The sequence below is a fragment of the Pelophylax lessonae genome (genome assembly GCF_965119305.1).
Source record: "Pelophylax lessonae genome assembly, chromosome: 6".
NCBI lineage: Eukaryota > Metazoa > Chordata > Amphibia > Anura > Ranidae > Pelophylax > Pelophylax lessonae.
Genome location: NC_138773.1, coordinates 112,801,211 through 112,828,749, shown reverse-complemented (window position 1 = coordinate 112,828,749; position 27,539 = coordinate 112,801,211). Strand labels below are relative to the sequence as shown.

At 45.6% G+C, this 27,539-nt stretch overlaps 1 protein-coding gene across 1 annotated transcript in view; it reads left to right on the top strand.

The window, feature by feature from the left end:
* TXNDC11 (thioredoxin domain containing 11) overlaps positions 1-27,539 on the top strand; it is a 158,342-nt gene that overhangs the window by 14,549 nt on the left and 116,254 nt on the right. The window contains exon 4 of the mRNA XM_082262319.1: positions 17,648-17,777. Within this exon, the coding sequence (XP_082118445.1) occupies positions 17,648-17,777 (130 nt within the window). The remainder of the gene's footprint in view (positions 1-17,647; positions 17,778-27,539) is intronic.

The following is a 27,539-nucleotide window of genomic DNA, read 5'->3' as shown; positions in this document are numbered from 1 at the left end:
CACCTTCTGCTTTCCAGACGTTTTCCCCTCTTACTAGAGCTGTCGGTAGCAGGGAAAACAATCCGATCTGCTCATGTCCCAGGCAGGAAGTCGAGTGAGGAGGTCAAGATGGCCCCCACTCGACTCCATGGCCTTGGAGGACCAGAGCGACGTCATACGGCAGTTCCTCCCAACAGCCTTAAAGGGCCCATTTTTTTTATTGCTGAAAAAATACTTTTTTTGCTTTTTAAGGGTCTTTTTTTACCCCAGATCTCACATTAAAGAGGACCTGTCCTGCGTATTTCTATTTCAAGGGATGTTTACATTAGAAAGAAAAGTGATCAAAAAATGTTTTTTATTTAAGGGACAGTGTAAAAATGGAAGGAAAAATAAATAAGAAAAAAAAAATTTAAAGCGCCCTGTCCCTCCGAGCTCATGCATAGAAGCAAACGCATACACAAGTTGCTCCCAGAAATGTAAATGGTGTTCAAACCACACATGAGGTATTGCCTCGATCGTTGAAGCGAGAGCAATAATTCTAGCCCTAGACCTCCTCTATAACGCTAAATTGGTAACTTTTAGAAATTTTTAAAACGTCGCCAATGGAGATTTTTAAGTACCAATGTTTGTCGCCATTCCACGAGCGTGCGCAAATTTAAAGCCTGACATGTTAAGTATCAATTTACTTGGCGTAACATTATCTTTCACATAATGAAAAAAAATTGGGCTAACTTTACTGTTTTCTTATTTTTTTTTAGTTCAAAAAAGTGTATTTTTTTCAGAAACATTGCGTTTGTTAGACCGCTGCGCCAATACGTTGTGACATAAAGTATTGCAACGATCTCCATTTTATTCTCTAGGGTCTCTGCTGAAAAAAAATATTGTTTGGGAGTTCTAAGTAATTTTCTAGCAAAAATTACTGATTTAAACTTGTAAACAGTAAGTGTCAAAAATAGGCCTTGTCCTTAAGTGGTTAAAGAAACATTTTTTTACTGGATGTGTTTTATAGCAAAAATTTAAAAAAGTAAGCCTGGGGCTGAAGAGGTTTAAAAAAAAAACAGGCTTCTACTTAGCACAGAACAGCCCCCAAACCTCCTCCTTGGGTCCTCCACCTGTGCTGCTTGCTCCTCCACTTTGGTGGGTTCTCCCAAAGAAAGCTACTTAAAAATGGAGGGTGCGATACTGATGCCTCAATTTTCTTACCTTAATACAAGGAATGTTTTAAAGGTGTAACAATGTTTAGGCTTTATACTACTTTATTATTAATAAATTGCAGTAATTTTCAGTAAAATTCAATGCAACCTGGAGGGGCTCGGTACACAGTTCAAACTTCTCCAGAAATGTGATTTCCTGCTTGTCTGTCTGATTTGGCTCCCTAATTTTTCCAGAAGTCTGCACTAAGATACAAGTCAAATTTTAGGCATCCTCTGCAATAGGATTTATATTTTTGTTGAGATACTTCCTACGGGTTACTTACGTCTAAAGTAATGCAGACTTTAACTTTCCTTATTAGAACTCTGCAGGCATATCAGCTTTTTAAATTGAACACACTCTCATTCAAGAACATAATGAAACGTACATCTTTTTCAGAAACCGGTAGAAATATGTCACACAGTTTGTTAAAATCCTTGCAATGTGCGTAATCACTCGAAGGGGATTGTTTTTTTTTTTTTTTTTTGGTTTTTTTTTCTTAACAAAAGTGGAGTTACTCTTTAAAGTTTTTTTAGTTTTTGTAATTTCAATTGTATTATGTTGTGTTTGCAATTAAAAATTTATTTTAGTAATTTATTTATTCCCCCCCCCCCCTGAAAATATCCTTTTGATAACAGCTTTTTAAATATTGTAAAACATAAATTGGAACTGCTACTATTTTATTCTACAGGGCCTCTGCTTTGAGAAAATTGTATGAGGGTTTAAAGTAATTTCTAGCAAAAAATGCAGATTTTACAGTGTGTGAAAAACTGAAAAATTACCTCGGTAGGAAAGTGGTTAACCAGTTCCGGACCTCCCGCCACAGTTTTACTGCGGCAGGCAGCCCCTCCTGTGCGAACTGACGTAGTACTACATCGGTCACACGCCTGATGTTAGGGGGCAAAGGCGTGCCACCGGCGGCATGCTCCCGCCCCGACTCAGCAGCAGGGATGACGATACACAGGGTCAGCGGCTGCGATTACCGCCGGCCACCCGCAATCGTTCCCCCATTAGATCTTTTCATATGACAACACTGAAGAAATGGCACTTTGCTACAATGTAGAGTAGTGAGTGTACAGCTTGTATAACAGTGTAAATTTTCTGTCCCCCTCAAAATAACTCAACACACAGCCATTAATGTCTAAACCGCTAGCAACAAAAGTGGGTACACCCCTAAGTTAAAATGTCCAAATTGGGCCCAAAGTGTCAATATTTTGTGTGGCCACCATTATTTTTCAGCACTGCCTTAACCCTCTTGGGCATGGAGTTCACCAGAGCTTCACAGGTTGCCACTGGAGTCCTCTTCCACTCCACCATGATGACGTCAAGAAGCTGGTGGATGTTAAAGACCTTGCGCTCCTCCACCTTCCGTTTGAGGATGCCCCACAGATGCTCAATAGGGTTTATGTTTGGAGACTTTCTTGTGCATCACCTTTAGAAGAAGCTTCCTTTTGGGACGACAGCCATGCAGACCGATTTGATGCAGTGTGTGGCGTATGGTCTGAGCACTGACAGGCTGACCCCCACCCTTCAACCTCTGCAGCAATGCTGGCAGCACTCATCCATGTATTTCCCAAAGACAACCTCTGGATATGACGCTGAGCACGTACACGCAACTTCTTTGGTCGACCATGGCGAGGCCTGTTCTGAGTCAAACCGGAACTGTCGGGTGTTGAGACATGAAGGAAAACCCCTCTGTGAGGACACTCGAGCAATAGGGGGGCGGGATGTACCATGCTAGAAGTAACACAGGTGAATTATCAATAACAGCCCGTAAAAAGACATATCGGCCCTAAGGGTCCAGCTCAACCTCATGAATGGCGAACTGTACCGACTTGGTCACCAATACTGAGACCCCTCTGGAGAAGGTGGTGTGGGTAGAGTGAAACGCCCAGCCGATCCAGGGGCGCCGCAGCGCGCGTTGCATGGATCCAGCAGCGTGAGTCTCGACTAGTATAATCACGTCAGCGCGCTGACGTTTCAGGTAGGAAAAAACAGCCGTACGCTTCACTCTATCCCCAAGACCTCTGATGTTCCACGTCAAAGTTAAAGATGACATTGAGAAAATAAAGAACCTGTGGCAGCAGACATTTTCAGTAGTAGGGGGGAACCCCCAGAGTTAGCAGGATAGATAGGACATGAGACGCACTGGCAACATAGAAAGCCCCGAAGGGCAAGGTTAGACAAGAGTCACAGAAAAACAGCATATGGGGACCCCATGGCAGTATAAAAACAGAAAAAACAGAAAACCCTAACCCACCCGGCTCTGCACCACCCCCAACATGTGCGAGCATAATTCCCAAACATAACAGACAAAGAAAAAATAACACATAAGTCACTTCGCCGGCACCCCACCCGAGCCCCATGGCGGGGGACAGGTGAGGACCGGGGCGCTACACTTCGGCCATTTCCAAATTCACACGGATAGCTTGCAAAAATGAAAAGAACAATCAGGAGTAAAAATGGGAATAGCATAAAAAAACCAACAGCAGTAATCGGGGGCGAAAGTCTCACTGAGTAACATGGAGAGAGGACAAACCCCATTCCAAAAGGAACAGGATCGCACAGTAGGTCCATTAGAGCCAAACAATGCTACCCAAAAAAACAGCGATTACAGTAACAAAAAAAATGTGCAGTTCCCATAATGCGAGGGAGGGAAAAAAAGAAAAAAAATCTCCCCTCCGAACCGTATTAACGATCTCCGGGCATGAGACAGTAGGAAAAAGACGGGGTACTAGAGGGTCCAAGAAATATAAAAACAGAAATGGGGGGAAGCACAAAAGGATAGTCTGACCAGGCAGCAGTCACATCCATCCGGAATCCCCCCTCGCTTCAGCAGGAGATCCAAAATGAAAGGAAACGGTCCAAGATCTTCAGCAGGGGAAAGTGGGGGGGCTTCAGGCAGGGGCCACATTACGCCGGTCCAACCAGTCCATGGCCAAGGCAGGGTCCTCAAAGAATTGAACTTGATCATCCGCTTCCACCCGAAGGCGAGCTGGATAAAGCATAGCATACTTTAAATGTAGAGCCCTCATGCGGCGTTTAACTTCTAGGAACCGGGTTGGCGCTGAACCTCCCCAGAGAAGTCCGGAAACGCAGCAACATGACCTTGTTGGAAAGGAAGGTTCCCCTTGTCCCTGGAGAGGCGAAGAATCTTGTCCCTATCTCGAAAGTTAAGGAACTTGGCGATGAGTGTGCGGGCCGGGGCACCAGGGGGAGGGGGACGTGCAGGGATTCGATGGGCCCTCTCCACCGCAAACATCACCGAAAAAGAGTCACGGCCATAAGATTGTATGAGAAGATCCTCCAGGAATCCAGCCGGATCAGTACCTTCAGCGCGCTCAGGCAGGCCAATAAACCGAAGGTTACACCGACGTAGCCGGTTCTCCATGTCGTCCTGCTTGGAATGGAGCTGCTGAAGTTGCCGCTTGAAGTCCTCGGCGGAGTGCTGCAGGGGATGCAGAATATCCTCAGCCGCACTGATCCGCGTCTCAGCCTCGGTGACCCGGTCCCGCAACTTGGACATGTCCTGCCGTATCAACGAGATGTCGATCTTGACCTCATCGATCTTGGAGGTAAGGGTACTTTGGCACAAGGAGATGGCCTCCAGCACCCTGGCGGTCTCTGCCGTCGTAGGCTCCGACGAGGTGGAGGAGCCGGCGCCATCTTGAGTCGGCAAGGCCGGATCCTGCTGGCGAAATTTATCAAGCTGCGAGCCGGCCGTCGTGCCTCTTTTAGGCGGGGACATAATACCCGGAGGATCAGGAGAATCCAGGGAATGAGGTAAGGTGAGTAAAATCCAGGATAACGGATCAGGATGGGTAAAGCGGAGATCGGGAAGACGGAGCTCTCACCACATGCGACTTATCCCATCACGCTCCAGGCCACGCCCCATCAAACTACTTTTTAATGTGCATGTCAAGCCAAAAAAATGAGTTTTAGGTTCGGTTCACACTGTACACTGGATGTGAATTGCACAGGAACCACACCACATTCCTGTGCCTTTCACATGCGATTCAGTGTGATGCGATTTAAGCCTATTCATTTTGAAACACACTGCATCGCAGCAAAGAAGTGCAAGCACCTTTTTTTTTTGAGCCTGAAGAAACGAAAAGAGTTCCCCTAGGGGCAGGACTTTAGAGGCAAATAACCATCAAAAAAGTATGCACAAATGTAAAAAAATATAAATTTATTTAGAACAACTTCTATAGCAATAAGAATGTGAAAAAATCATACATCAATTAAAAACACAATGGACAATACTTGCGGCTGGAATATCACTGGAAAATTGTACAGAGTGGGAGCATAGAATATCCCAAGCAAAAGACCTGACGCGTTTTGGGCAAAGCCTTTCTCGAAGGTCAATTGGGATACATCTTGCACATAAAGATTCCAGATGTATAAGGCCGCATATAAAGATTTGCTGCAATTCGAAAAAACTGCAGCAATAGAATAGAAAAACCCACAAGGTAGGGGAAGGCAAAGAAGAATGTTTATGGTAGAGCCAGCGAAAAGTTGGCCAAATGGATGTCGTATTATGGGTTTGTCTAGGAGTGGTGATTTTCTCCAAGATTTACTGTCCGTGGCCTTTCCCACAAGGATCCCAAATGGCAAGAGAAAAGTATCTGTAGTCCGCCTGAAATTCCTGATCGGGGTACTTGTATTATGTCAGAGTAGGGAATAATTTCCATAGGAAGTGCGGACCTATACTTTGTCAAAACAAGGTAATCCCCTGCTTGTTCACAGAGTGGCACAGACTTCCCCCGTCTGCCACACCGAATAGGTTTGCATGGTAATTTTTGTAGCAAACTATCTGGTACATGCAAACATACTGTGCTTGCGACCTGCATTTACTTTGTTTTGGCAACTGCAGCAGATTGTAAGGAATGGTGCGATTTGCGTTTCCCGCACTGCATAAGTGTGAACCTAGCCTTCGTGCAGTAACAACCCCTGCCTGGGTGTTACAGCAATCTGGGGCTCCTTTAGAAATATTTTCCGTTTACCTTCTGTTCTAATGAAGTTTTTTAGAATGTAAGAGGAAACAAAAATCTGCAATGGGGACACAGACGAAAACAAACAAAAAAAACAGATGGTGGTTGTAGTCTTTAACTTATTCTACTAAAGAAAAATCAGTCTGATTTATCTGTGTTGCTCTAGGACAGTTCCTCCTCATTTTCTGTTTGGTAAAATGGTGTTAGCAGGACAGGAAGTAAAGGTAAATCTCTCATATATGAAGCCCCGGATAGCCATAAAAACCTACATTTGTTCCAATCCTTCCCCACTCTATCCAAAACTAAAAAGAAGATTTTTGACTACACTTTAAAGGATAAGCTCTCCTTTTGGAACCTGTTACAGCTCCTGCAACCTTTCACCCCGTCTCTGTGTGACAGCGGGTGACTGATCTTCTCCCCACACTGCAGTTTCCAGTGAATGGATAGATTACAACTACCGTCAGTCATTGTGGCTGACTGCTTGTAGTTCTGAATGGACTGCTAGGGCGCTGGTGAGCACTCTTGTAGTTAATTCACAAGCCTTGCAGCCCATATCAGAGGTACAGGCTGAAAGCGGCCGGGCTTGTCTGCAGAAGCCTCACGTTGCACCCCTGATCAGGGGTGCAATGCTTTCCAGGCTCTTGCAGGTAAAAAATAATAAATGCAGTTTTTGTTCTTATTTTTGCAAAAAAAAAAAACTATTTGCATGTATTATAATTTTTCTTAAAAGTTTAACTTATGCTTTTAGATACAGTAAGGGAGGGGTATAACACCTGTAAGGTTTATTTTTGCCATCTGTGCCCATTGAGGAGATTCCTTTCACTTCCTGTCTCATAGTCAAAACACAGTGAGAGAAAATCTCTGCAAATTAGGGGAAACCCTTGGGGATCCCCAGGTCACCAGAACAAGTGTCCCCATTGGAAGATTTCCCCTCTATTACTTTTCTGGGGACAGCCCAAAATTTGGGATTTTTTTACTTTCACTTGATAATGGTAAACATGACAAATAGATGGTGAATCTCCCTAACAGGGGCACAGACAGCAATAAAAACGGACAGGGGTTCTAATCCATCTCCACTCCATCCAAAACGAAAAAGTGTTGCCTCTAGTTTTACTTTAAGATTAGTGCCAAACAGCATTCAAACATAATGCATGTTTCTCTATCGCTCATTGACAGATGTAGTCTTCTTGATTATCAAGAGCTGGGTTATGTTGTCTCCGCAGGAGTAGGACTAGGCAGAAAGACAAAACGTTCTGGCTCCACCTTAGGGGCAGTCCCTGAGGGTATATCCTCCCTCTCTCTGCTACAGGGAATCAGTTTTTTTCTGTCTAGTCAGGAGTAAGGACCTAAGTTCCTTGCTGGGATCTTTTGGTCCTGGCAAGACTTTTTTTCTTTAAGAAAAAGACATTTTTTAGGTAGTTTCTCCAGTGTTTTTTCCTGTGAGATCTTCAAGCAAAAATGCCGGACTGGGCGACACTTGTGGTCACCCCAGCCGGCCTACGAGCGCGCGCAGACCATGGCATTGCGCTTGGTCGGCCGCGACATATTCAAGTAAGTATGCGGGGCCGGGCGACGGGCTGGATGTTGAGATCCAGTGGTCACCCCGGTTTCTGCCTACGAGCGCGTGCAGACCAGAGCTCCGCGCTGGGTCGGCCGCGACGGAGTCCCAGTGAAGGGACTGACTTTGCGAGTTAAAAGTCTCGCTTGGACGCCAGGTACCAGAGAGTCGAGGCGTCCACAAACCCCCACCCCGGTGGAGAGGGTATTGTGAAGAGAGGGTGCCTGTCGGTTCGGTATGGTGAGTAAACGTTCCCTTTTTTCCTCATTATGAGGCAGTATATATTATGGGCCCCTCCATATATGGTCAGTATATATCTGATACTTACAAGTCCCCCTTGTAATACAGCATGTGTTTGTGGGAAGTGGACTTGGTTCAAGAGCTAACACTCTACCCAGCAGACTGTAACATTACAGCAGACATAGGAGGTATAATCCTACCTTATGTGCAGTGTATCTCTGTAGATCCATATGTCACCTCTTAGCAGAGTGCAGGTGGATGTGCTGGGAAGACGATATCGGCGGTCCGCCGCCATTTTGCCGTAGACCGTATGCATGTATGTCCTCAGGTCACGCCGGCCGCCATGTTTTTGGAGTCTTATGTCTCTTCTATGGGGGCGGCCATGTTTTGTGAGCCCAGCTACCTCGTGGAGGGCTGGGAACGCCGGAAGGCGTACACAGGGGGCGGAGCCACGCCTTCTACCCGGGAAAAAGCAAACAGCTCCTTCCAGTCTGTGTAAGACAGACGCTGACTGCAGTTGGTTGGAAACTGCACTGCATCGGTTGGTGAGCCTTGGGGGTCCCTCTCTCTCTCTCTGGGATCGAGAAGCAGGTACTCTGAGGGGCGCTATTGCGCTAGGGGGAGACACACAAAAAAAAAAAAAGAAAAAGTTTTTTTGTTTTTGCTGGCAAAGGTGTCCTGTATTAACATGGACCCTGCCACTCATGTATCTCCTCCGGATCCCCTCGAGGGGTCTGCGGGATCCTCCAGCACCCCATTGACAATTGAATCATTGTCAGCTATTATGGAAACGTTTGTGTCCCGGGTGGAAGTGGCTTGTCAGGGACAGGGCGCAAGAAAGGGACCCCCGCCTAACCCCTTATTATCTGAAACCTCGGATTCAGACTCTGAGCCTATTTCTGCAGTTGCAGGTACTTCATCTGGGATTGGTGTCTCGGGTCCTGTCTCTTCAGACAGTGAGGAAGATGTTTCGGCATCCGCCATAGCCCGAGAGGAAGCGTTGGTAAACGCACTCATTGTATCTGTTCAAGAGACCTTAAGGTTACAGGGTATTCCATCAGAAATAGCTGAAACTGAGATCCCTTTTGGGACTAAAAAACGCATCAAAGTGGCGAAGGTTTTTCCATTGCCCAAATGTTTTGGCAATCCAATCGAAGAAGAATGGCGTCTGCCAAAACGCACGTTTACTATTTCTAAACGCATTGACAGGCGTTATCCGTTTGAGGAAACCCTTATTAAGAAATGGACAGAACCACCTGTGGTGGATTCACCAATTGCTAGATTGAATAAAGCCACGGTTATTCCTTTAGAAGACGCTCCGTCTTTTAAAGATCCAGTGGATCGCAAGATAGAAGCTATGTCTCGCACCATGTTTTCCTTGATTGGATCAGCTTTCAGACCTATAATAGCTATTGGTCTGGTTTCGCAGGCTGTAACTGAATGGACCAAGTGGTTACGCCGGGACTTAGAAGAAGTCCCTCAGGCGGTATCAGATTTGTTGGAACAAATGATACAGGGGTTACAGTTTGTGTGTGATGCGGCGTTAGACGCCACTCCATTAATGGCGCGAGCATCAGTCTCAGCAGTGGTTCTCAGGCGTACACTGTGGCTAAAAGGTTGGTTAGCCGACCAAGGTTCCAAAAAAGCATTGGCTAATATCCCCTTTTCAGGAGAGCGTCTATTTGGAGCCAACTTAGATGAGATCATTAAGGATCTCACCGGTGGAAAGAGCACCTTTTTACCGCAAAATTTTAAAGGTAGAGGAACTCGTCAAAGACGAGGGCCTTCTTTTTCTGCTCACAAGAGGTTTTTTCGTCCAGCGGGTGAAAAAACTAAGTCCTCCAAAGCTCCTGCAGGAGGCGTCAGGGGTCGTTGGTCGGGCAAGCAAAAGCCCGCCCCCTCCAGACCTGAAGATAAACCATCCAAAGCCTGAAGGTGCGCCCCCACCCATAACTGGGGTGGGGGGACGTCTTCGCCGGTTCCCGGATCCATGGCTTTCCAGAATCCCGGACAAATGGGTTTGCGAAGTCATAAGGTCAGGGTACAAGATCGAGTTTCGATCTCTCCCACCGGCGCGATTCTTCCCTTCCAATATCCGACTATCCTCAGATCGTTTAGAAGATCTGTGGAGAGCAGTCACAGATCTACTACAACAAGGAGTGGTAGTCCACGTTCCTTGGACAGAACGGTTTCAAGGGTTTTATTCAAACCTATTTACAATACCCAGGAAAGAGGGCAAAGTGCGTCCAATTCTGGACTTAAGAGCACTCAATTCTTTCGTCAACATAAGAAGATTCAGAATGGAGTCCATTCGCACGGTAGCAGCCTTCCTGCATCCAGGGGATGTCCTAGCGTCCATAGACATCAAGGACGCCTATCTTCACATTCCCATTTTCGCAGGACATCAGCGTTTTCTACGCTTTTCCGTAGAGGAGAACCACTATCAGTTTGTGGCGTTACCTTTCGGTCTCGCCACGGCTCCGCGGGTCTTCACAAAGGTGTTGGCCCCAATGTTGGCACTTCTGCGCCAAAGAGGTATATCGATTCTAGGTTACCTAGACGATCTTCTGCTTCATGCAGAGTCTCCTCAGACCTTGCTACAAAACATAGAAATTACTATGATTTCTTTACAGGAATTCGGGTGGCTGGTGAACCAGCAAAAGTCATTTCTGGTTCCCACCCAGAGGCTCGAATATCTGGGTCTAATTCTAGACACAGTCAGGACAAGAGTTTTCCTTCCGGTAGGGAAACTCCGAAAGATTCAATCAGCAGTCCAGTTGTTACTGTCCAACAGCTGGTCTTCCCTTCGGACTTGCATGAGGGTTCTGGGGTTGATGGTGGCTTCCTTCGAAGCAGTCCCATTTGCCCAGTCCCATACCCGAATTCTTCAGCAAGAGATTCTTCTCAGATGGAATCGGAATCCGGAATCCCTGGACAATCAGATACGATTGAGCAAACAGACCAGAGAGTCTCTGCTTTGGTGGCTTCGGTCTCCAATGCTCAGCCAGGGAAAGTCATTTCTGCCAATATATTGGACGATAGTGACCACGGATGCCAGTCTATCCGGATGGGGAGGAATTCTTGGTCAGTTATCTGTCCAGGGACTTTGGTCCCCGGAAGAATCCAGGTTACCGATAAATGTATTGGAACTGAGAGCGATCAGACTTTGTCTGATTCACTGGACCGAGCAGCTCCAGGGCAGCCCGGTTCGGATCCAGTCGGACAATGCCACGGCCGTGGCTTATGTCAATCACCAGGGGGGCACCAAGAGTGTCCGAGCGGCCAAAGAAGTGGCTTGCATTCTTCGCTGGGCGGAACGATTTGTTCCAGCAATCTCTGCGGTGTTCATTCCGGGGGTGGAGAATTGGCAGGCAGATTATCTCAGCCGTCAGACCCTGGATCAGGGGGAATGGTCCCTCCATCCAGACGTTTTCCACCAGTTGTGCCTACGGTGGGGCACCCCGGATGTGGATCTGTTGGCATCACGATTCAACAGGAAAGTTCAGAGATTCGTGGCTCGCTCCCGCGATCCTCTAGCAGAAACCGCAGACGCACTGATCGCCCCGTGGGGGCAATACCAGCTAATATATGCCTTCCCTCCTCTCGCGTTACTGCCAAGACTTCTTCGCAGGATAGAGGAGGAAGGAATCCCAGTAATCCTGGTAGCTCCGGACTGGCCTCGTCGAGCTTGGTACGCCGACATGGTCAGACTGGTGGCGGACGTCCCGTGGAGACTTCCTCTCAGGGAGGATCTACTGTCTCAGGGACCGATCTTCCATCCTGCTTTACGATCGCTGGCTTTAACGGCCTGGCTATTGAGACCCAGGTGCTGAAGGACAAAGGTTTGTCAGCTTCAGTTATTCCTACTCTAGTTGAAGCAAGGAAAGCGACTTCCAGAAAGATTTATCATCGCACATGGAAGTCCTACATTGCATGGTGTGAACCTTTGGGGTTCCGTCCTCGGTCTTATTCGATTAGTCGAATATTGGCTTTTCTGCAACAAGGGGTTGAGCAGAAACTGGCCTTGAGTACTATCAAGGGTCAGGTCTCAGCATTAGCCATCTTCTTTCAGAAGCCTTTGGCTACTCATTCCTTGGTGCGGAACTTCATCCAGGGGGTGCGACATCTGGCTCCGCCAGTGCACGCGCCGTTACCCCCCTGGGATCTTAATTTAGTGTTGTCGGTTCTTCAGAAACCTCCCTTTGAAGATATTAGGGAGATTCCTCTACCCACGTTGTCCCAGAAGGTGGCCTTCTTGGTGGCTATTACTTCTGCACGCAGGGTGTCAGAACTGGCCGCATTATCTTGTCGTTCACCATATCTGGTGGTTCATAGAGATAAGGTGGTTCTTCGTCCGAATCCATCCTTCCTACCAAAAGTGGTTTCAGAATTTCATCTGAATGAAGAAATTGTATTACCTTCCCTGTGTCCTAAGCCCAGTCATCCTCGGGAGTTTGCTTTACACTCCTTGGATGTGGTCCGGGCGATCAGGGTATACTTGAAAACGACAGACTCGTTTCGCAAGACGGATTCACTTTTTGTGATCCCAGATGGACCCAAAAAGGGGTTGCCTGCATCTGCCGCGACCATTTCCAGATGGATCAGACAGACGGTAGTGCAGGCTTATTCTATTAAGGGTCGGGAGCCCCCGTTCCCTGTTAAGGCGCACTCCACTCGGGCACTTAGTGCGTCATGGGCCTTTCGCCATCAGGCGTCAGTGGTCCAGGTGTGCAAGGCGGCTACCTGGTCGTCGGTGCATACCTTTTCTAAACATTATAAAGTTGATGTAATGGCATCGTCTGATGCCTCATTTGGCCGCAAGGTTTTGCAGGCCGCAATTTGAGGAGACCAGTGGTCTACCTCGAGGGTTTTTTTCCGTTGGAAAATTTTTTCTTTAGTCTCATTCTTTGTTTATAATGAGCCTTTAAAACTTCTAGTTTGGCACCGGTTGGGCCTTCTAGATTGGATTTGATTTTGTCAATCCCACCCCTCATTTGTGGCACTGCTTCTGGATGTCCCAGCTCTTGAGAATCAAGAAGACTACGTCTGTCAATGAGCGATAGAGAAAAATGGATTTTTGTAAGAACTTACCGTAAAATCCTTTTCTCTTAAGCTCATTGACAGACGTAGTACCCGCCCCTCTATCATTGAGTTGGGTTGGGTTAAATTCTCTGTACTGCTTTAAACAGAACTGATTCCCTGTAGCAGAGAGAGGGAGGATATACCCTCAGGGACTGCCCCTAAGGTGGAGCCAGAACGTTTTGTCTTTCTGCCTAGTCCTACTCCTGCGGAGACAACATAACCCAGCTCTTGAGAATCAAGAACACTACGTCTGTCAATGAGCTTAAGAGAAAAGGATTTTACGGTAAGTTCTTACAAAAATCCATTTTTTCAACAATAGTTGTATAACACAACACCTGCCATTCAGTTTCTAAATTTTTAAGGGGAATTTGAATGTAAGCTATGTGCTATTTATTTTTTTTCATATCTGTCTTTGTTGGAGTGCATTGGTTACATATGAGGCCCGGTTCACCTGGTGTGACGTGAAAGTTGCGCGCCCCCCCCAAAAAAATCCATGCCAGACCTAGAGCTGCACGATTAATCGTTATAAAAAAACGTGATCTCGATTTCCCCCCCCCCCTCACAACTTAAAACGTCATGTCCTCGGATTACTGAGCTGTTCTCTGCTCACTCGCAGCTCAAAAAAAAAAAAAAAAAGCCCCAAATGTTTATCAACATTAAGACTGATTGGATAACTATAAACAAAGTGCTTTACAATGTATCCTTTTGTTCTTTTAGATTAAGTGCCGGTTCACACTGCCGCGACCACTTAAGTCGCGTCGCTTCCAGAGCGACTTTGGCGCGACTTTGGCGCGACTTCAGCGCGAGGCGACTTTTTATTTGGCCAATCACAATATGATGTGTTCCTTTTCCTGTTTTTTTTTTTTTTTTTTACATATTACAAAAAAGTATGCAGACCAACGTACAGATAACGTTTATGGGGGAGGTGTAGGAGTGGCTGAACTTTGGAATGTCTAGCTTGATGCTAGAAAGTAAATAAGAATGCTAATTGAGGTCACTCACATTGAAGGAAAAACATCTTTTGTCTGTCTGTCCAGAAACTTTAAAAAAAAAAAAAAAGCTTTTTTCATTTAATTTTTAAGAAGCACATGCCTCCAAAGACGCCCAAAAAATGCCCGATAAATGCCTGCAAGAAAAAAAGCCAGCCGGAGAGAAGCCGCATTACTGAAATTATAAGAAAAATGCTATTTTTTGGGGGTTATGGACATGCTACAGAGCTGAAACTTGACAGGTACACTTTTTAGACCCCCCCCCTCGACACTAAATTCAAAAAAGACATGCCTGCCAAAAAAAATGCCCGATAAATGTCTGCAAGAAAAAAAGCCAGCCGGAGAGAAGCCGCATTACTGAAATTATAAGAAAAATGCTATTTTTTAGGGGTTCTGGACATGCTACAGAGCTGAAACTTGACAGGTACATTTTTTAGACCCCCCCCAGACGCTAAATACAAAAAAATACATGACTGACTAAAAAAATGCCAGATAAATGCCTGCAAGAAAAACGGGCAGGTTGACAGAAGACCTATTCATGTTTTAATAAAAATTATGCTCTTTTCTTGTTCAATACCATTTTTTTGGAAAGTCGGATGACAAGTCGGATCACAAGTCACTTCAATTAAGATAAGGAGGCGACTCCCATTGAAGTATATGGGACAGGTCGGATCACTGGTCGCCTCAAATTAGTACCGGACCCTTTTCTGAAGTCGGAGCGACTTCAGTAGTGGCAATTAAGATGGCACTGATTGAATTATATTGCTTTGGTTATGTCAAGCGACCTGGGGCGAACTGGGGCGACACAAGTCGCCTCGTGAGTCGCCCTAGTGTGAATGGGCACTAAAGGAATGAACTTCCGGCTGTAAGGGAGAGCAGTTTTTAACCTATTAAAGACCCAGCCTTTCTGACAATTTCTGCTTACAAGTTAAAAACAGTATTTTTAGCTAGAAAATAACTTGGAACCCCCCAAACAATATACATATATATATATATATTTTTTTTTAGCAGGGACCCTAGAAAATAAAATGGCGATCGTTGCAATCTTTTATGTTACACTGTATTTGTTTGAAGTCTTTCAAACGCAGTTTTTTGGGGGGGGAAAATACAGTTTAACGAATTTTAAAAAAACTAAACAGTAAAGTTAGCCCATTTTTTTTTTTTTGTATAATGTAAAAGATGATGTTACGCCAATAGTGATTTTTATTCTAAGCAAGAAAATTTGTGATTCTCGTTTTAGTCAGAATCGGGCCACTCTAGCCAGAACCTTATCAGAGCATACAGCTCGGCAGGCCTTTTTATTTATTTTTATTTTCCAAAGTCGCATGTCACAAGTTTTAGTTAAGATGCTTATCCGACTTTGATACGACTTCAATGATTTTCAATGGGCTAAATTCAGACTCGGGTCGGACCAAAGTCAGACCAGCTAAGACGGCTCTCTTAGGGAACCATTGATTTTTTACATATCATGCGACGTGCTCTCAAAGTCAGAGCGCATGTCGCATCCGTGTGAACTGGGTCTTACTGTAGATGTTACACAAACACAAAACATCATTTCTGAATACTTTCTTCTGAATACATTCAAAACCTGGTTAATCCATTTGACAGTTTCGAGTTACCCCCCCCCCCCCCTTTAGTTTCAGAAAACTTTTCACATCTTTAAATAGTTTAGTTTCAGTTTTCAGAGTTCGGCTACTCTGTTTTTAAGAGCGAAATGCAAATACTAGCTCATGCTGTGTAGATTGTCAGTATTTGAACTTTGCCAGCACAGCTGCAACTTTGATTGCAGCTGTTCTGGCAAAGTTTGTTACATTTGTTACTTCTTCCAGGTCACTTTGTCAAAACAAAACTGAAGTGCATAATAAGCACAGGACTTTTTACTTCAGTACATATTTTCTAGGCCGTTTTCACATCTCTTTCCGCTGTCATGGAATTTTGCTTCCATTTTTAAGTGCTTGTTTTGTGTATTTTACGTGTGTTTTCATGCATGGTGTATACTTAATAAAGATGCTTTTCCTGTAGGGATAGCATGAGGGAATTCTCTGGTTTTTCAGTGTATGGAGTTAAAGTGGTATTAAAACAAAAGGCAATTATTATATTACATCATACCTAATTTTGGCTCTAAAAGGCTGCATTTATTTTTTTTTTTTTTCTTTGCTTTCTTTTATTTTTACCTAGTGATCCTGCCAGTAAGTCTGTTGTTGCCCTGTAAATTTGTCAGTTACATGTTGAGACACACCATTTACCACTGACAGGGATGCTTACCATGATCAGATTTTTTTTATGTAAAACTTTTTTCCCAAAAGGAAAAAAAAAAAGTTTCAATAATCTCCTTATAACGTTTTAGCTGGGATTCAAATTCAGTTTAGTTTCACATCTAAATCTGCTAGTCCATCTAACACTCCACTCCACACAGCTTAATAAATTCTGCCTAGTTTACCAGTGTTGCTTTCCAAAGGTGCCCCTGTGCCCTTTAATACAGGAGGGGTGTGGAGGGAAAAAATTGACAAGCTGTAGTATATTACATTTTTAGTTTTGGGTTTAATACAGCTTTAAGGAAACATGGCTGATTTTGCTCCTCTTTTTGTGGCAGCAACAGCAACTTTTAGAGTCTATGTTGTGGCTGAACACCGAGGTATCAAGGGAAGGTGTTTGCTACCATGGGATGACAAGCTGCCTTGTGTCCACCCACAGCAAGTTAAAAATGTTTCTAAAAACTCATTAAAATGCACAATGTTTACACTCATGTAATTCTTTAGAATTCAGTGGTCCTGAAAAGACAGATGCATGTAAAAATGAAAATGAAAGAGCAGGGAAAAATCAGCGCTCGATTTCTGAGAATGGTGGACCACGGAAATACCAAAAGAACGTGGAGATGAAGTGGAGATAGAACCAATGTTGTGTGCAGGGTCAATAAAAATATGAGGAAATATCCAAAGATAATAATCATAAAAGTAAGAATAGCAATGTGGATATAAAATATTCATTCAATAACCAGCAATTTCATCATTTTAATCTATTGATTGATCACTGATCACGTTATTGACTTATCTACTTATCAGCACTTCAGCACTCATTTTGCTATTTGCACATTTTGCATTGTCATGTACGTTTATTTATTTCATAGATGGATTGATATATGAATATTTTATATCCACATTGCTATTATTCTTACTTTTATGATCATTATCTTTGGATATTTCCTGATTCCTCATATTTTTTTGACCCTGCACACAACATTGGTTCTATCTCCACTTCATTTCCACGTTTTTTTGGTATTTCTGTGGTCCACCATTCTCAGAAATCGAGCGCTGATTTTTTCCCTCCTCTTTTATTTCTTGAGTATATTGTGACACTACTTTAATCAGCTGCTGATTTCGGTGTACCACCATTTATTTAATCATCTCACCTTTTTATTCCTTACATTTACCTCAGTGGTAGCGCATTGGTCTCCCCCCCTTTTTTGCCTAAAAATGAAAATGGTTCATTTTTTTTCCCGCAGCTCGTAAATGTGAACAATATCCTCTATGCTTGTTATCTCTAGTTTTGGCTTGCTAAGGTCGTATAAACCTATTCATTTTTCTCCAATAAAATAAAAAATGTATTTATTGTTGCAGTTTTGGACCCATTGAATATAAAGGACCACTGACAGCAGCATATATTGAGAAGTTTGTTCGGCGCGTGATGAGTCCTGTTTTGTATGTTTCTACTGTGGGTAGACTAAGGGATTTCTTAGCTACCTATGAGGTACTGTGCTTTTCAAATCTTTTCTCCTTGTCTGTGATTTACTATGTGGATTTAATTAATGTATTTACTTTTTGTATCCAAAGAAAGCTAACTAAGTTTTTAACATTTTTATTATATTTTTAAAGACTGTATGTCCTTTTAAAGTAGACCCGGCATTAGATTCATGATTTATGTTTAGATAATGATCTGCTTGATCTGCTTTTTCTTTATCTGTTTTTTTCTCTTTCGTACGTTGACGGACACAGCTGCTGCTATTCATAACCATTGGGTTATACTGCCCCCTACAGGAGTAGGACACTAGGAAAATAATTCCAGGGGGGTATACTCCCTCTCTCTGCTTTAGCCTGCCTAGTCAGGAGTAAGGACCTCTTTCCTTGCTGGGATTTTTGGTGCTGGCAAATTTTTTTAGATACATTTTTTTCTCCTGGATTTTTTCCTGTGAGATCTACGATCAACTGCCTGACTGGGTGACAGGCTGGATAATCTAGACCCAGTGGTCACCCCAGTCTGGTCAGCAAGCGCGAGCAGACCACAGCTTTGCACTAGGTCGGCCGCGACATGGCCCCACTGTACGGGGGCTGGCCTGTGAGTTAAACTGCTCGCGATGTTGCATTCGACCGGGTCTCGGCCTGAGTCGCAGCGTTCCTCCTGGCGACAGCCCCCCCATTTCGATTGAGAGGGATTCTGTCTGGAGCGGAGCCTGCCTGGTTCCTGATATGGTGAGTAGCTGTTTCTTCTGGAGGGTTTTGGGGTATGCTGGGGCTATTTAGGGTGGTCTGGCCACTTTCCTGGGATTGGGGCAGTGTGCTAACTAGCAAAAGGGGCTGGGGGGGGGGGGGTGCGTCGCTGGCGACAGGACGATGAATTGTGTGGAGGGGGGGCTGTACCTGATGGGGGGCTCCGGCCAAGGCCCCCCATCCTGCCTGGATCTGTCCCTGAGGCCTGGTCTTCCTCCTGGGTCCCTGTAAGCCTTGTGGTTGTAGCCTGTGTGTTTCTATACACGGTGGCCATGTTTGTGTAGTCAGGCAGCCATTTTCTTGTGGTTTGCTATTGGAAATGGGGGCCGTGACAGTGGAGCCCTGTGGGTGGTGATTTCTACGGTGGAAGCCCCACCTCATCCCCTGATGCTGACTCCTGGATCATTTTACTTCCATGTCGCCATACGTGTAGTGCAGATTCTCCTGGTGACTGCAGGTGCCTGTTTCTGTGGGTAGTGAGTCTGGGGGGGTCCTCCCCCCTCTCTGTTGCAGATCGCTTGGTGCTTTGTGCCTAATGACTGGGTGGTGCTGCCAGCACGGTGGGGGTTGTCCCTTAACAGTGTTTTATACTTTGTGGGGTCCCTTTGGTGACTCATGGAGTCTTTGGAGGACATTTCTCCACTTGAACTGTTCTCTGAGGCTGCAGGGCCCTCCAGGTCCCAACCATCCATTCATGGTAGCCCTGGAGTCCCCTGTGTCCCGGGGTGGAGGTGGCTTGCAAAAATCGCCCCCCGCCTTCCCCTGCCTCCTCTGTCTCATCAGATCCTGACTCTGATTCGGCCACCTCTGCTGGGTGTGCAACCACGTGCCTGGAATCCTCTGATATTGAGGATGATTCATCCACGTCTGCAACTGCGCACCAAAAGGCGCTGGTGGATGCACTTATTGTATCTGTGCGTGAGACCCTGAAGTTTGAGGACGCAGCTGAAGCTGCGACCGAGGCGCAAGTGCCCTTTGGCACTCACAAGCCATCCAAAGCGGCAAAGGTGTCCCTTCTTAAGAAGTGGACTGTGCCACCGGTGGTGGACCCCCTGGGGTCCAGATTGAGCAAGGCAACCAAGATTCCAGTTGAAGAGTTCCCCAGCCTTTAATGATCTGGCTGACTGAAAGGCGGAGGCTGTGGCCTGCACTATGTACACTCTGGCTGGTTCGGCAATGAGGCCAATATTCACCATTGCCCTAGTGTTGCAAACTCTGACCGAGTGGACTAAGCTCCTACACCGTGACCTGGAGGGCGAACAGCTCCCCCCTGCCTTTGCCAAGCTGGCAGACCAGCTGGTCCAGGGGATATAGTTTATCTGTGATGCCTCTTTGGATGCGGCTCCCCTGATGGCTCACCTCTCTGTTTTGTCAGTGGTCCTTCGTGTGTCTTTTGGCTCAATTGCTGGTCTGCGGACCAGACTTCAAAAAAGGCCTTGACTGATCTTCCTTTTCAAGGAGATTGCCTGTTTGTAGCTTCCCTGGATGACCTCATTAAAGGTCTCAGGGGGGGGGGGGGCGAGAGTACTCTTCTTCTGCAGGCTACTAAGTGCAAGGAACGTTGTCGTAGATGTGGGCCTTTCTTCTCAGCTCATAGGATGTTTTTTCATCCCTCAGGGTCGACTGACAAGGGCTCAGAGCCTTTCAGGGCCTCTTCTGGAGGATCCAAACAAATCTGGTCTGGCAAGCCATGATCGGGCTTCTCCAGACCCGGGGACAAGGCTCCTTCTCCATGAAGGCGCGCACTTACCGGTATCGCGCGTGGAGGGACGTCTTTGCTGGTTTCCGGACCCATGGACTTCCCAGGTGCACCGTGCAAGACAAGTTGATCCGCGATGTCATTCGGTCCAACTACAAGATCGCGTTTCTATCTTGTCCCCCGGCTAGGTTTTTTTCCTTCCAACTTATGCCGTTTCCCAGATCGCTTACACTGCCTGTTTGGGGTGGTACAAGACCTGTTCCTTCAAGGGGTGATTGTCCTGGTTCCGACCTCGGAACATTTTTAGGGTTTTTTCTCAAACCTGTTCGATCGAACCTATCGAGATAAAAGATGCCTATCTTCACATTCCAATATGTGCCAGTCACCAGTGTTTTCTCCACTTTGCTGTGGGAGAGGAGCATTATCAGTTTTTGGAATTACCTTTTTGGTCTTGCATCTGCTCCTCGGGTCTTCACCAAAGTGTTAGCCCTGATGCTAACTTTGCAACGCCAATGGGGGATCGTGGTACTGGGCTACTCGGACGATCTCCTTCTGCGAGCGGAGTCTCCCTCTGCTCTGGTGGAGAACCTGGAGATCACAATACGAACTCTGCGGAATTGCGGCTGGATGCTGAATTTTCAGAAGTTTGCTCTGGTTCCGTCCACAAAGATGGACTATCTGGGCTTAGCTCTGGACTTTGTCTAGAGCAGGGCTTGACAAATTTGCCTGAAATCTAGGAGCCAGCTAAAAAAGTTAGGAGCCAGTTTTTTTTTTTTTAAACTAAGTGCCGGTTCACACTCATGCGGCTGCGGCGATCACATGTAATATCGGAGCGCACTGCTCCTTCATTACATGCGATCGGCTGTGCGGTGCGAGTTTAGCCATACACTTTGTATGGCTAAATTCGCACCGCACCCGCAGCAAAGACGCTCAGGACCCTTTTTTGCAGCCGCATCAGGATCGGATTGCACAGCGGTTCAAATTTGTGCGATCCGATCCTGTGCGAACTGCAAGATCGCACTGCGATATGCGATCAAACTGGGGGTGTCATTAAGATTACATTGACACCCCCAGCGTATCGCATATGGCAGTGTGAACTGCCAGGGGCGCGCTTGCGATGCGGGAACAGGCTGCGAATTCGCAGCCTTCCCGCATCGCATAAGTGTGAACCGGGGCTTACAACCAAGCTTTATTTAATAAAACGGATACTAAATTTACAAATAGATACGACTAGAACTCCACTCTCTTCTATAGCGCAATTGGATGGAAACAGACTGTGTCTGTCTCTTTCCATCCGATGCCATCTGATCCGATCAACGGGATGGATAGAAAATAGAACCACCATCCGTCTGTTTTTGGCGGACAGGATCAGATGGCGGCAGATTACTGCTCCATAGAGGAGACTGAAGGGTCCGATCAGGTCTGCCTGAAAAACTGACAGGCGGACCTGATCAGACAGCCCGTGTGAAAGGGGCCTTAGGCTGTGGTATGGCGATGAGGAAAAAAAAAAAAAAAAAGATTGATATAATATATATATATATATATATATATATATATATCATTTTTTTTTTTTTTTTTTTAAATAAGAATTGGAAAAAAAAAAACATATTTTTTTTTAATAATTTAAAAAAAAAAAAAGAAATTATTTAATTTTTTTTACATTTAAAAAATAAATTAATAATAATAACCATACTCCCTGTCCACTTACCTTTAAGCAAAGGTAGCTGGACAGAGAGACGAAGCCTTAAAAAAACTTTCCTCTCATTTCCTCTTTGGAAGGAGATGGAAAGGCATTAAGAACATGCATTACTCCCGGCCACCACAAGAGGGCGCCAGTTCCCCTAGCCTTTCTCATCTCACAGAAGAAGGCCGAAAAGCCGGGGCCTCAATTTTTGGACAGCGCGGAAGTCCGTGCACTCGAGGAGAAGGTGGGGGGCTCAAAAGGGACAGGACACCCTATGCAGGGCACCCCAGGCGCCAGGTCGCTAATTCTAGTCGCAAATGCGACCTGGCGCCCGGGTTTGTCGAGCCCTGGTCTAGAGGAAGGAGCACACTGGCTAAAGCAAACTCCTGAAATTGCAGGCTGCAATTCGCCTCCTGCTGTCCAACAAATGGTCATCCCTCCGGACTTGCATGTGGGTGCTGGGCCTGATGGTGTCTACCTTCGAGGCAGTTCCATTTGCACAGTTCCATACGAGGTCCCTGCAAAGGGAAATTCTGACCAAATGGAACGAAGGAATCCCTGATATGGTGCTTTTTGTTCTCTGGTGCTTCGGCTGGGAAAATCCTTTCTCCCCTTGTATTGGACAGTGGTCACCACAGATGCCAGCCTGTCCGGCTGGGGAGGCGTCCTCAGCAAGCATTCTGCTCAGGGGTTCTGGACGCTGGACTCCTAATCAATGTCTTGGAACTCTGAGCGATCAAACTTAGTCTGGATCATTGGACGGATCGTCTTCAGGGTTGTCCAGTGCGCGTTCAGTCGGACAATGCTACGGCCGTGGCTTATGCCAATCACCAAGGGGGCACAACAAGTGTCCTGGCGGCTCTGCAGGTAGCCAGCATTCTAAGGTGGGCAGAACAGATTGTTCCAGCCCTCTCCGCCGTAAACATTCCCGGGGTGGAAAATTGGCAGGTGGATTACCTCAGTCGGCAGGCATTGGACCACGGGGAGTGGTCCCTTCATCCGGAGGTGTTTCATCAGCTGTGTCTCTGGTGGGGCACCCCCGAGGTTGCTCTGTTGGCGTCTTGGCTCAACAGAAAGATGCAGAGGTTTGTGGCTTGATCAAGTGATCCTCTGGCGGATGCCAAAGACTGGTGGCCCAGTGGGGTCAGTATCGTCTGATTTAATCCTTCCCTCCTCTCAAGTTTCTGCCAAGACTTCTTTGCAGGATCAAGGCAGAAGGGATTCTGGTCATCCTAATGGCTCCAGACTTCACCCACCGGGCCTAGTACACTGATCTGGTGTGGCTGGTCACCGACGGTCCTTGGGACAGCAGATCCTCCCTGAGAGGAAGCTGCCAAGGAACGATCTTCCATCCTGCTTTACATTCGCTGGCTTTGACGGCTGGGTTGTTGAATGCCAGGTGCTGAAGGATAGGGGTTTATCTGAGTCGGTGATTGCTACACTGTTGAAAGCTAGGAAATCTGGTGTGAGTCTCTTGGGGTTCATCGTTGCTCCTTGGTGGCTCTGATCTTCACCTTCCTTCAACCGGGGGTTGAACAGATGTTGAGCTTGAGTACCATCTAGGGCCAGGTGTCTGCTTTGGCAGTCTTCTTCCAACTACCTTTACCCACACACTCCCTGGTGCGTACCTATCTTTAGGTGTCCGACATTTGGTTCCTCCAGTGTGGGCTCCGTTGCCGCCTTGGGATCTTAATTTGGTGCTTTCAGCTCTACAGAAGCCTTCCTTTGAAAATATTCGGGAGATTCCCCTTCTTACGCTGTCCCAGAAGGTGGCCTTTTTAGTGGCTATCACCTCTGCGCAGGCTGTTGGAACTTGCGGCATTATCCTGTCGTTCACCTTACCTGGTGATTCACCGGGATGAGGTGGTTCTTTGTCCCGGTCTGTCATTTCTTCCAAAGGTTGTCTCTGATTTTCATTTAAATGAAGACATTGTGTTCCCTTCCCTGTGTCCCAGGCCTAAACCTCTGAAGGAAATTGCCTTGCATGCCTTGGATGTGGTCTGGGCAATTAGGATGTACCTGGGAGCTATGGAGTCTTTCATGAAGTCACACTCTTTTTGTGTTCACGGATAGACCTTAAAAAGGGTTGTCTGCTTCCTCTGCAACCATTTCCAGATGGATCAGACAGACGGTGGTTCAGGCCTATTCCATCAGGGGTCAGGTTCCTCCTTTCCCTGTCAAGGTGCACTCTACTGTTGGGGGGAGGTTAGTGCCTCCTGGGCTTTCCTTCATCAGGCGTCAGTGACTCAGGTTTGCAAGGCAGCCACCTAGTCGTCGGTGCACACTTTTACAAAGTTTTATAAAGTAGATTTGTTGGCATCTGCGGATGCTTCTTTTGGCTGCAAGGTTTTGCAGGCTGCTGTTTAAGAGGACCTGGTCCTCATTGAAGGTGTATTGTATTTTCAGGTGGGCTCCAGTTGTTTTGGTTGTGCTCTGTTGCCTGGTTGGCTAATGTTTTAGCCTTGGTAATTTTTTTGTTGTTCCCACCCCTCACGTTTAACATTGCTTTGGGGACGTCCTAATGGTTATGAATATCGGGAGCTGTGTCCATCAATGAACGAAAGAGAAAATGGGATTCTTGCCTACCGTAAAATCCATTTCTCTGATGTTCATTGACGGACACAGCACCTGCCCCTCTGTGGAGTTATTATTCTCCTGACACTGCTTGTAACAAAAATGAGTGGCTATAGCCCAGAGAGAGAGAGGGAGTATTCCCCCTGGGACTGCCCATTGGTGTAGCCAGAATTCTGCCTAGTGTCCTACTCCTGTAGGGGGCAGCATAACCTAATGATTATAAATATCAGTTGTGTCCGTCATTTTCCTCCAGATGGCACTATTTAGGCATTATCTAGTATCTGCATCATCTAGTATCTGCATCGATTTTCTAGACAGGAGTGCTGGGTTGGAGATGACACAATCATGTATAGCTTAGTGCCTTTGCAAGTCCTGTTTGCAGATGACACAGACCAGCCCTGTGCTACAGCCTCTCACTTTGACTTACTACAAAATTACAGTATTGCAGTCTGATCACTGGAGAAGAATAAGGGCTCATTTACATTAGCTCTAAAAATATGAAATGTAAATTCTTTACTTTGAATGGATCTGGGTTACAGACAGACAGACATAGGCAACTTGTATAGGATAAATGGTTTAATCTCTGTGTATCACCTGTGGCCAGTCACTTCACTGGATGTTTAAGGGTTTACAAGCACTTTACCATAAAAGGAAATTTGGCCTGTAAATTCCATATATTGGTGTATAATACAGGATGCAGGTCACCCTCCCTTCTAATCCTATATTGCAATGCATTGCTTTGCTACAGAACTGTGGAATCACGGAGTGGAGCAGGGTTATAAGGGGGGTGCCCAGGGAAATTGTCTCCAAAGTTTTGCCAGGTGTCTAGTCATGTTAAGGTACAAGCCCATAGTTCAGGGTCAATGAATACTCGGCCCGTTTTGTTGTACTGTTCTCCAATATGTGGAAATGATTTAGAGGCAACACAAAATTTAGCAATTATGTGATTTAACAAATCTAATCAATGTAGGGTTTAAATCTACATGTTGGTGGAAATTTATAGTCATAGAAATGCCCTTTCTTTACTGGTTCACTTTAAAGATGAATTCCAGGTATGGATATATTTATCCATAATTGCATTGGTCCAGTTTTGATCAACGTGACTGTGTACAATACCATACCTGGCTGATGCCCCTGGAAGTTGACACCGCTACTCCAGTGATCTTTCTTTTCTTTCAGATCCTGTGCTGAGCGCCTGGCCTGCTGCACTCTGAAAATAGAAGACCGGCCCCTTGGCACAGGTGCTGTTCAGAGAGAGATCGATTTACGTCACTGCCCTACCTCTCCGCCTCTTCCAATCCGAGAAAGTTTTGCATGCATTTAGAAAGTGTAAAGCGGTCCCTGAATGCCGCCCATGCGGAGCAGCCAATCTCATGTGTTGACATTGCAGCAGGCTAGCTGCCCAGCACTGCATCTGGATACAGTTGCAGATCATTGGAGTAGTGGTGTTTAGTTCAGTGATTTCTAGCTTCGAGGTGTGTGTGTGTGTGTGTGTGTGTGTGTGTGTGTGTGTGTGTGTGTGTGTATGTATGTATGTATGTATATGTGTGTATGTATATATGTGTGTGTGTATATGTATGTATATATATATATAAATTACAGTCAGGTCCATAAATGTTGGGACATCTACACAATTCTAATATTTTTGGCTTTATACACCACCACAATGGATTTTAAATGAAACAAACAAGATGTGCTTTAACTGCAGACTTTCAGCTTTAATTTGAAGGTATTTACATCCAAATCAGTTGAACGGTGTAGGAATTACAACAGTTTGTATATGTGCCTCCCACTTTTCAAGGGACCAAAAGTAATGGGACAGATTAACAATCATAAATCAAACTTTCACTTTTAATACTTGGTTGCAAATCCTTTGCAGTCAATTACAGCCTGAAGTCTGGAATGCATAGACATCACCAGACGCTGGGTTTCATCCCTGGTAATGCTCTGCCAGGCTTCTACTGCAACTGTCTTCAGTTCCTGCTTGTTCTTGGGGCATTTTCCCTTCAGTTTTGCCTTCGGCAAGAAAAATGCATGCTCAATCGGATTCAGGTCAGGTGATTGACTTGGCTATTACATAACATTCCACTTCTTTCTCTTAAACTATTTGGTTGCTTTCGCAGTATGCTTCGGGTCATTGTCCATCTGCACTGTGAAGCGCCGTCCAATGAGTTCTGAAGCATTTGGCTGAATATGAGCAGATAATATTGCCCGAAACACTTCAGAATTCATTCTGCTGCTTTTGTCAGCAGTCACATTATCAATAAATACAAGAGAACCAGGTCCATTGGCAGCCATACATGCCCACGCCATGACACTACCACCACCATGCTTCACTGATGAGGTGGTATGCTTTGGATCATGAGCAGTTCCTTTCCTTCTCCATACTCTTCTCTTCCCATCACTGTGGTACAAGTTGATCTTGGTCTCATCTGCCCATAGGATGTTGTTCCAGAACTGTGAAGGCTTTTTAGATGTTGTTTGGCAAACTCTAATCTGGCCTTCCTGTTTTTGAGGCTCACCAATGGTTTACATCTTGTGGTGAACCCTCTGTATTCACTCTGGTGAAGTCTTCTCTTGATTGTTGACTTTGACACACATACACCTACCTCCTGGAGAGTGTTCTTGATCTGGCCAACTGTTGTGAAGGGTGTTTTCTTCACCAGGTAAAGAATTCTTCGGTCATCCACCACAGTTGTTTTCTGTGGTCTTCCGGGTCTTTTGGTGTTGCTGAGCTCACCGGTGCGTTCTTTCTTTTTAAGGATGTTCCAAACAGTTGATTTGGCCACACCTAATGTTTTTGCTATCTCTCTGATGGGTTTGTTTTGTTTTTTTCAGCCTAATGATGGCTTGCTTCACTGATAGTGACAGCTCTTCGGATCCCATATTGAGAGTTGACAGCAACAGATTCTAAATGTAAATAGCACGCTTAAAATTAACTCTGGACCTTTTATCTGCTCCTTGTAAATGGGATAATGAGGGAATAACACACACCTGGCCATGGAACAGCTGAGCAGCCAATTGTCCCATTACTTTTGGTCCCTTTAAAAAGTGGGAGGCACATATAC